At 65.7% G+C, this 9922-nt stretch overlaps 3 protein-coding genes across 3 annotated transcripts in view; 2 read left to right on the forward strand and 1 right to left on the reverse strand.

Moving 5' to 3' along the window:
* The window catches only part of MNEG_1950 (hypothetical protein), a gene marked incomplete at both ends in the record, with an annotated part of 7511 nt that extends 2222 nt beyond the window's left edge, over positions 1–5289 (reverse strand). The window contains 4 exons of the mRNA XM_014049574.1: positions 131–286; positions 542–867; positions 1067–2203; positions 2456–5289. Of these exons, the coding sequence (XP_013905028.1) occupies positions 131–286; positions 542–867; positions 1067–2203; positions 2456–5289 (4453 nt within the window). The remainder of the gene's footprint in view (positions 1–130; positions 287–541; positions 868–1066; positions 2204–2455) is intronic.
* Positions 5290–5929: 640 nt separating this feature from the next.
* MNEG_1951 (hypothetical protein) lies at positions 5930–7866 on the forward strand (the record flags this gene model as incomplete). Its single annotated transcript, XM_014049575.1, has 5 exons — positions 5930–5965; positions 6245–6351; positions 6556–6759; positions 7160–7287; positions 7574–7866. The coding sequence occupies 5 exons, from the start codon at positions 5930–5932 to the stop codon at positions 7864–7866; spliced, it is 768 nt and encodes a 255-aa protein (XP_013905029.1).
* A 476-nt stretch (positions 7867–8342) lies between these two features.
* On the forward strand, positions 8343–9908 carry MNEG_1952 (hypothetical protein; the record flags this gene model as incomplete). Its single annotated transcript, XM_014049576.1, has 5 exons — positions 8343–8524; positions 8772–8857; positions 9178–9272; positions 9616–9686; positions 9893–9908. The coding sequence occupies 5 exons, from the start codon at positions 8343–8345 to the stop codon at positions 9906–9908; spliced, it is 450 nt and encodes a 149-aa protein (XP_013905030.1).
* Between the last annotated feature and the right edge of the window lie 14 nt (positions 9909–9922).

The following is a 9922-nucleotide window of genomic DNA, read 5'->3' on the forward strand; positions in this document are numbered from 1 at the left end:
GCCGGGGCCTGCTCCTTGCGCGGCCGGCCGCGCCCGCGCCTCTCTGGCGCCGCTGGGACGGGCTCCGCGCCGCTGCCAGCGGTGCTGCTGCTGCCACTGCCGCCGTCAACCCATGCGGCGGCGCGCGCACGATTATCGCTCGGCGCGTCGTCCTCAGTTGCAGGGACAGCCGCGGCCAGCTCCAGCCCGTCCCGCTTGTATACGGATGCGATCAGGGCCCGCAGCTCCTCGAAGCGCGTGAAGCGCCAGCTGGTGCTCAGCTGAGTCAGCGCCACGTGGGGCGCGCCTGCGCGCGGCGCCGCGGCAAGGCATTGAAGGTCGGCAGATGCGTAACAGGGAGTCAGCACGGCGGGACCTGTGACAACCTTCCCCTGAATCCCGTTCCAAGGCCCGCCCCAGGGGTGGGCACTCACCCTGCAGCAGCGACAGTGACAGCGGCGCTGTCCAAGAAACTGACGGCGTTTCCCCATTAGCAACAAAAAAACAGTGCCATCCCATCAACCTCGTCAACTGTCAATCACGTCCAAGCCTAGGCGCTCACCGGCCGCCCCCAGGGCGTGCACGTAGTCGTACGCGCTCGCGTGCGCGCCGTGCATCACCACCGTCGGCCGCAGGTCTGCCTCGAAATCGTACTTGGTGATCGCCGCCAGCTGGCGGTGGTCACCCGCCAGCACCAGGCGGCCGCCGGGGCGCAGCGCGCCCAGCACGACGGCGAGCAGCGCGCTGAAAGGCAGCATGGAGGCCTCGTCGACGATCAGAAGGTCAAGGGGCGCAAATCCGGCTGGCCCGAGCTTGCTGCAGAGCTTCAAAAGGTCGTTCGGGGTGGCGCCCAGGACGAGGGGGCCGCCGGCCACGGCTGGCTTCAGGCTGCGGAGGGAGGTATCGGACGGGAGGGGAGGAGGGAAAGTGGTGCAGGGCGGCGGCAGCATGTAGGGCGCTATGCTCAGAGAGTATGGTGATAGCACGACAAAACCCGAGGCGACATCGCACCTCAGGAGACCATCCTCTGCAACACAGTGCTGTTAGCAAGACCTGCGGCCCACCCCTTTCCATCGCCACCACTCACCCGACGGGGGTGTAGTTGGCATCAAACCGCTTCACATCGCTTTCGTGCGGCAGCTCCGACGCCGCCCACCGCTCCTTGCTCGCCATCCTCGCCGCCTGCGCGTCCAGCCGTGGCGAAGCGGCCTCCCCCAGCACCTTCTCCGCAGCTTCCCTGTAGGCGCCGCGCCGCCGGCTGAAGCGCAGCAGGAGGTTGTCGATCGCGCTGTGTGTGTGGCTGACGACTCCGACGCGCGCGCAGCCCGGCTGCAGCAGCAGCGCGGCCGCAACAGCCGCGGCGAGCGCCTCGGTCTTGCCTGTGCCCGGTGGCCCCTGGATCAACTGGATTGGGAGAGGGAGGCCGCGTTGGATGGCGGCTGCTTGGTCCTGCTGCAGCCGGCCCTGGCGACCGCCCGCGTCGCACCACCGCGCCGCGGACAGCAGGCGCGCCGCCTGCTCCTGGACCTGCGCCGCGGCGCCATCGATGCTGCTGCCGTGGCTGCTGCCTTCAAGGCTGCCGCCCGCAGGGCTACTCAGCAGGGGCAGCCAACCTGCGGCAGGGCCGGCGGCGCCCGCGGCGCCGGCCGCCTGTGTGGCAACTGCATTAGTCAGTGCTGCGTCGACAGAGTGACCAACATAGTCAGCCACCCCTGCGTCCACCACCGCGTAGTCAAATGCGAACGCCTTGGGCGGGGAAAGCGGCTCCATGTGATAGTGGTGCAGCCGCCCCGTGTCCTCTCCCTTGACCTTGACCCATGCCGGCTCAAGCGTCACTGTGACATCACCGGTGACGCTGTCTCGGGCGATGCCCGACACGATGCAGTTGGCGCCGCGGCGCTGGAGCCAGCTGCGCGGGTCGCCAGCTTCCGTGTCCCTGTTTTTGTGGCAGCCGCTGCCGCTCCCGTTGACGCCGCGACCGCCAAGGCTGCTGCCCAGGCCCGCTTTCAGCAGCGGCAGCTCTGTCTCCCACATGCCCGTCACCCGCACAAAGTCGCCGAGCGCGAACGGCAACGCTCCCGCGGCGGCGCTGGGACCGTCCACGCCGAACGGCTCAGCAAGGGACGACACGGTGCCCTTAAATGTGATGTCTCGCCCAATCTCGCCCTCCCCTGTCGACTTCAGCAGGATGCTGCGGGCCGCCGCCACGCGCTCCTGAAGCGGCCTGCAGAGGTTGAAGCACGGTCACGCCGGGGCCAAGGGCGTGGGGGGTGCGGTTCGAGGCGGTCAGGGCAGCAGCAGCCGGGGGGACCTTTGTTGACATTACACCTGAAATGAGGGCTCAGCTCGCACGGGCTGCAGCGGGGCGGGCCGGCACGATGGCTCAGTCATGCATTCTCGGAGGCGACGTGCTGCAACGACTGCAGCACGGCTGACGGTGCACCACCCGCAACGCGGCTGTCGTCGCACCACCCACCTGCACGCGTCCCGCAGCCAATCGTCCGCAGCGCCGCCGCGGTCCAGCCTGACAGCCTCCAGAGCCGCCGCGACCAGCCCCTTCGGCCCCTCTAGCGACGCCCATGCGTCGCCCTCCGCGGCGCGCCGCCGCGCCGCGGCGACCGCCGCCCCATCCGACCCATTGTGTCCCGCGAACGCGGCGAGCGCCGGAAGCGGGGCCTTGACAACCTTGGGGTTGCATCCCCCAACGGCCTGCATCTCTCCCTCCAGGAACGACATGCTTTCCGCCATCGCTGCGAGAAAGGCCTCGAAGTGCCCCGGCTGCGACGCAGCCGCATAAGGCTGATACGCCTCGGGCAGCAGCGGCGGGGCGTCCCCCGCGCCCCCCTGCTGGCGGCGCCCCATCCAATACGCGGCCAGCATCGCCGGCGGCGCATGCGACCCCCACCGCGCCGCCGGCCCCAGCAGCCGCCGCAGGTCCGCCTCGATGGCCGCCGCGCCGACGCGCGCCTGCAGCGGCCGAGCCCAGCGGAAGGGGAGGCTGTCCCGCGACCGCCACGTCAGCCCAACCGCATCAAACAGCGTCGGCCGCAGGTGGGGGGTCGTATACCTTCCCGCCAGCTCCTGCTGCAGCGATGACGTCATGCACTGCTCCCCCGCCGCGGCGGCCGGCAGGCCGGCCAGCGCGCCGCGGCCGCCGAGGAGCGTCACCACCCCGCGCAGCGCCGCCACCAGCCTCTTGCTTCTCGACACGCCGGGGCGGCGCAGCAGGCAGTAGCAGCGGGAGGTGAGTCGCCGCAGGTCTGATACGGCCCAGCAAAAGACGTGCAGCGTCCTGGCGGCACCGCCCGCGCAGCTGCCGAGCAGCTGCTCGTACGCCTCTGCAATCAGCAGCGCCTCTCGCATATCGTCGCTCTTCTGCATGAGGTCATCTGAACTGCCCAACACTTGCTGCTGATGTTGCTGCTGCTGCTGCTGCTGCTGTTGCTGCTGCTGCTGCTGCTGCTGCTCCTGCGCATCCTGGTGCCTGGGGTGCGCCGCTGCCATCCACATGGCACGGATGCCGCTGCTCGTCGCAGCAGCACTTGCGCTGCCAGAAGTGCAATACGCCTCAGGCGCGCAGCACACAAACGTCGCCGCAGCGCCGCCGCCCTCGCACGCCGCCCACGCCGTTCTGCCGGGCAGCTGCCGCAGCGGCTCCCGCGGCTCTGCAACGCCACCGCCGTTGACGCAGCGCGCCGCGAGCGCCGCCAGTCGCTGGGAGACAGCGTCAAACACGCAAACGAGGTAGGCGCGCGCGGTTTCCGCGGAGCGCGGCGGCAACACGCTGCTCATCGCCGCACGCTGGTGCAGAACCACCTGCGGACGGCGGCCGCCGCCCGGTTGCCCCCCGTGCTGCGATTGCAGCCCCTCTTCCCGCTGCTCCAGCAGCAACCGCGCCCGAACAGCCTGCTGCGCGAGCCCCGGCAGGCTGGCGGCCGCCAGCTCAGCGTCGCCCGCCTGCACCGCCGCGACGCCCGCCAGGTTCGCCACGCCGCGGCGCGCCAGCTCCGCCGCCGCGGCCGCGCCGCAGCCAGCGAGCTGCGGCGCGGAGCGCGCGGCCGCGCGGCGGCGGCACGCGGCGGCCTCGCGTGACGGGCAGCCGCTGCAGTGGGCGCCGTATGAAAAAGGCAGGTCCTCCAAATCAGGAAGCTCATCGTCAGCCTCCCGCTCAAACATCTTGCGGCTGTTGTGAACGCTCGCGCTGTCAGCAACAACGCCCCCTTCGCCGCAATCCAGAGCGCCGGCCAGCAGCGCGCGCTGGGCCGCGCCGCCACGGCGCAGGTGGTGCACCACGTCCGCCTCCACCTGCGCCACAATTCCGTCCGCCGCCGCCCCCGTAATCTGCGCCTCGACCCAGGCCGCCGCTGCTGCCTCTGCCGCGGGCCCTGGCACCCCGGCCGCGCCCGGGGCGCCTCCGCGCCGCAGCGTGTGTGGCAGCGTGGCGGCTGTCACGAGGACGCAGCGCAGACCGGCGGCAAGCGCGCCCCAGTCCACCGCCGCCACCGGGGGCAGGCGCTGCAGCAGCGCGCGCAGTGACAGCTGGTATAACGCCATCTGGGCGTAGTGGCTGGTGTCTGGGTGCTGCGACGACTTGCACTCCACGACGACAAGCACGGGGCACGTGCCGCTGACCCCGCCGCGCCCTCTTGCTGCAGGCTCATAAGCGAGGAGCAGGAAGTCGATGCGGCCGCTCAGCCGTACCCCGAGGCCGGGCGGCGCGGCGCCGCCCAGCGGCAGCTGGACCTCCCGCCACGCCGCGCGACGGCGCGCGGCGATGAGGCCGGGGAGAGCAAGGACGACGTCGTTCCAGTGGCAGTCGCTCTTGCCACTTGGGTTGCACACCTGCGGCGCCTCGCCGCTGCCCCTATCGCCGCTGCCGCCGCCATGGGTGGGCTGCGGCTGGTGCTCCGCTACAGTGGCATGACGCAGCCACCCATCGAGCAGCTGCAGCACAGCTTCCTCCTGCCGCTGCCCCGCCTCGGCAAGGGCGGGGTCAAACTCGTCAGATGCTGCTTTCGATGAGATATCGGTCGCCGCCTCTGCCCGAGCAGCAGCAGCACCGCCGGCTTGGGCCCACAGCTGCTGCTGCTGTTGCTGCTGCTGCTGCGACTGCTGCTGCTGCTGCTGCTGGCCCTTCACCAGCTGCAAAAGGGCTAGATAACGCTGGCAAAAGGACAGCTTGAAGTAGTTTTTGACTGTTGTCACAGAGATGCAGGGCGGCTCCAGCTGCTCCCCCCTGCCTGCCTCGAGCTTCGCTGGTTTGTCCAATCCAAGGTGCGGGCCCCGCATGCGCCCGCCCACGGGCACCATGGCAGGCATCCCCAGCGCTTATGGCACTGCAGATAGCATGCATGGCGGCGCAAAGGCACACGCCGTCAGCGCAGTTGGTTTGGAAGTAGTCGCTGCGGCGGATGGCAGGCCCTCGCCTGCCGATCGCGGCGGTGGAAGCATGCATGTCCGCCTCCTGAGCACCCACCATACGCACGTCTGCTGAAGTCCTCTGTTGCGAATCATCAACTATAACTCGCCCAAAGGCGCTCGCAGGCAGACATATGAACCGAACTCATGGTGTGGTCAGTTTGTAATGCTGTTGAGATGTTTATTTATCTAAAACCAAGATTGACTTTCCATCGATGCCTGCATCAACCAAGGTGCACGGTGAGCTTCATGCTTTGCCTTGGGTGTGCTGAGAACTGACCCGGCGCACCCTGACGGACATAACACAGGCGACAATGCAATCACGTTGAAGAAAAACAGTTGACTAGCGACGTGATGGGTCCGCTGATGCTGTTCATAGCCCTGGTGGCTTTTAGTGCTGTCCAGGTTCCCGTGACCGCTATCGATGCGCCGTGCTCGGCGTGTGCCGCTGTAGCGGTGAGCAGAGTGACCTCGTGGCAATGAGGGGCCAGGATCGAGTGTCTTGCCGTGCAAAGTGCTTGCAGATCGAGGCATGGAGCACTCCTGCGCGCTGTTCCTCGCCGAGGGTGTACAACTCAGATGGCTCATCAGTTTGCGCATAGCGCACACTCGGCAAATCACTGTGCTAGGCCCGCACTAGCGACCCCGACCCCACGCCAGGGGCGACGCTGCTGCAAGCCCGGAACCTGCTCTGTGCCAGAAAGATGTCTTGATTCTCTTGCTGGAACTGTGAAACCCTTGGCACTTATGAAGGCCGCGCATGTCTTCACAGCACATGAGGGCACCAGCAGGCCGACAGACCGTATCCTAGCGACATGTCACTCGGTCAACATGTGCTGCCTTGCAGGCCGAGCTGCAGCGGCGTCTGGACGCGGAGAGGCCCCGAAACCACCTGGACCTCCGTCATCGCCTGGACAAACATGGCAAGCGTTACGGGAAGGTCATTGCTTACAAGTGAGCTGGGGCGGCCTGGCCGCGAGCCCATTTGAACCAAGACATCAGGGGCCCAGCTGGCGGCCCAGTTTTGACCGGGCGTTCTGGCATCCATCATGCCTAGCTCATGAAGACAATCCAGCTAGTTGCGCATACTTTCAGGGTAACTTCATGTTGAAATACATCCTGTCGGTGTGCAATCGCCCCACTCCCGCCATCCCTCAGGCTTAGCGAGCTCCGCGCCGTTGAGCTACTGGACAACCTTTGCGACGACACGGGCGACAGCAACCTGATGATCAGGGTCACGGAAGAGCCGCTCCCTGCGGACGCCGCGCCGGCAAACGCGGGGAGCGCGACAAAGCGGAGGGCGCTCAAGGTCTGGGCGCGGTCAAAGGGGGACGACAGCCGGCTGGGGGACATTGGTGGCAGGTGGGTTATAGGGGCACATGAGCGCGTGCTTTCAAGGAAATCCTGTGTTTGGGCTTGGAGGATTGCATGAATGTTTGCAGGAGGTAGAGCAGCATCAGTGCAGATGATGCTGATTGGGTCTCGCAGTGGCCCTGAGTGTGCGCGGTCATGCCACATATACAGCGTACCGTGCATGAACCCACACACACCACGTGCACGCATGCACGCATGCGTGCACACAGCACGCACGCACTCACACGTGTGCGTGCGTGCACACACACACGCACACACGCGCACGCTCTCTATCTCTCAGACACACACACACACTCACGCACCGCTACATACATCACAATTGGACACACGCATGTATGCAAACACAAACACCGCGTTGGCGGGTGCTCGCCCGACCACCACCAAACAGGCGGCCCTACGGCGAGGAGGAGAAGCAGCAGCACAAGGAGCTGACCAACTTCTGCAGCGCCCTGGTGGACAGGCACGAAGACGAAATTATTGAAGCCCTACAGAACGACGACTTTGGGACGGAGCAGGGTGAGTGGGGCTGCGCCTTATCCTTGTCTAGTGGTCGCGTGACTTTACTGCGGCTGTGGCGAGGCAAAGTTGATGGAGTGACGGGTGCTGCGGAACGCGCCTAGGTCGCAAATGAAAGCGGCCTGCATGGCATGGGTCGGCTGTCTGCTGGGCGGCTCCTTGCCAAACCTGCCGGCCTGCTTTTGTCACGAAGGGTGGCTGGTATGTGGGATGGGTTGCTGCACAGGTCCCATGTGGAGTGATGGTGCATGCTTTAGCATGATCTTGGTGCACCCCAACCCTGCAGGCGTGGCACCTGTGCTGTGTGAGCGGATTGCAAAGCGGTGCAAGGAGGACGAGGTTGCGTCCATTGAGGAGCGGCTAGAGGCCATCATCGAGCGGCGGAAACAGGTGCTGATTCCTCCGGAGGCCACGTTTTCGTCGGCGGAGGCTGAGGAGGGCGCCAAGGTGCAGTCGCAGGAGGGCAGCCATGAAACAGTTGCGGCGCATGGCGGCGAGGGCAGCAGTGAGCCCATGCCCGAGGGCGAGGCTGCAGCAGCAGCTTTGAGAGAGGATAGTGATAAGAAGGTAGAGTTGTAACTGGTCTTCATGATAATATTGTCCGCATCGATGGTGTGTTGAACTTGACCAGCACCGGTGACCAGCACCGGTGGCTGCCAGGTCAGATGCGAGTCAGAGCTCGCCGACTTGGAGCCTCGCATGTCCAGGTGGGATTGATACGCAGCCTGGTATACGTGCTGGAATTTATATCGGCCTCATTATGATTCTGAAAGCAGGCAACACTCATAGTAGCGAAAGAGACGAGAGAGCAGTGCACACAGTGCTCTATGTGCACGCAGTGCACATAGAACAGCTTTGCCCCGTCATTTTATGATATCATAGCGACGACGTGATTGAGATATGTTATACTGACATATCAAACAAGCTTCTACCTTTATATGATGTTCTCCTGATCTGACCATGTCGTGTATGGCCTCAGCGCGGTCCTGGCGCCTTCCATAGATTTTGATACAGCCATAATCTGATTTGAACGCTGTATTCAGCAGCAAACCCTTATGGCGTCGGCCCTACCTGCGTCCGGCGCAAATCCGCCGTTCGCAGCTGCCGCGCCGTCAGCGCCGACAATTGGCAGCATGTCCCAGTATACCGTCAACAACGCTGACCTGGCGGACATTCATCGGCTCAGTCGGCTGTCGTCCTTCGGCACCATGGACCGATACAGCCGACGGCGCCCCCCGTGAGCCAGGGGCGGGCGGGCTGTCATCGTGCGTGCCACGCACATGTAGTTGGCCAGCCGCGTGGCAGTGGCCGCCAGCGTAGCCCTCGCACCACGCAGCAATAAGCCTGTCGTTTACAGCCGCAACATGCCGCGCAGAGGATCATTGACAGAGTTCAGGACATGCATGCAAGCGTGGGACTCCTCGCCGGCCGCGCCAGCCGCTGTCATTGCGCCCTCTGTGCGACCCCCCCTCGCCTCACACCAGCCCAAAGCGCAAGCCGCACCCCGTCAAGGCGCTGTTTAAGTGGTGGGCCTCCTGGTCTGTGCCGGGCCTGGGCATGTTCAGCGAAGGTGCGCGGTCACCAACAGGGTTTGGGGGGCCAGCTGCCTGCCTTGATGGGCGCGGCGTCAACAGCCTGGGCAAGAGGGGTGGGGGCACCAGGCTGTGCCTGCTGCCGTTCGCTGGCAGCGATGATGGATCTAGCCAAGCACACCAGCCACAAGCGCAGTGGCATGCCACCACGTGCATGCACAGCTGCCCCAACCTGGCTGAACTGCGTTGCATCGACCACCTTTTGCTCACCTGCGTCTTCCCTCCAACGCCACCGCCGCCGCCGCCGCCGCCGCCGCCGCTGCCGCTGCCGCTGCTGATGATTCGCGCCTGACCGCAGCCTACATCATATTCAGCCTGGGCCTGATCAAGCCGCTGCAAAAGGCCATGTACCCAGCCTGCTTCGACACCCACACAGCCTGCAGCGACGAAGAGGTGCGGCAGCGCGGCACACCCAGAGCCCAGCAGTGTGCGCGGGGCCCGCGGTGATGCCTGGGAGGCCAACGCCTGCTGGGCCTGCGCCACGGTCGCGTCCGCACCTGGCACGGCTCTGAAGTCACAGGAGGGATGCCGCTCGGCAGCACGGCCAGGAAATTCAGTCAAGTTCGCAACAAGCAGCTGCCCGAACACACACAGCCAGGCCCCGGCGGCCTTGCCTGCTAAACCCTGTTTCGCCCCCTCTGCTCCCCCTCACCCTTGGTGCACATGTATCACCTCCCAAACTCACCCCCCCCACCGCCTACCCCTGCTCCAGACCCATGCGATGAATTTTGTGCAGGTCGCGGGCATTATCGCCGGCATGCTGCTGTTTGGGACCCTGGGTGACGTCATCGGGCGGTGCTGGGGCAGGTGCGGGGGGCGAAAAACGGCCGAATGCGTGGCGGGGGTGGGGGTGGTCACTCTTGGGGTACCCGGCAGTGGTGCGGGGAGCAAAACTATTTTAGGAAGCACTCTGCGTGGGGTGTCATTGTGATTACTGCTGCCTGTCAGCAGGCGCTGCAGGCAGGCATGGATCTGATGACAAAGACCCTCACCTTGTGCAGCTTTCGCCTCAGTCTTCTGTCCACGTAGCAGACGAGCCCCCC

Source organism: Monoraphidium neglectum (genome assembly GCF_000611645.1).
Source record: "Monoraphidium neglectum strain SAG 48.87 unplaced genomic scaffold scaffold00208, whole genome shotgun sequence".
NCBI lineage: Eukaryota > Viridiplantae > Chlorophyta > Chlorophyceae > Sphaeropleales > Selenastraceae > Monoraphidium > Monoraphidium neglectum.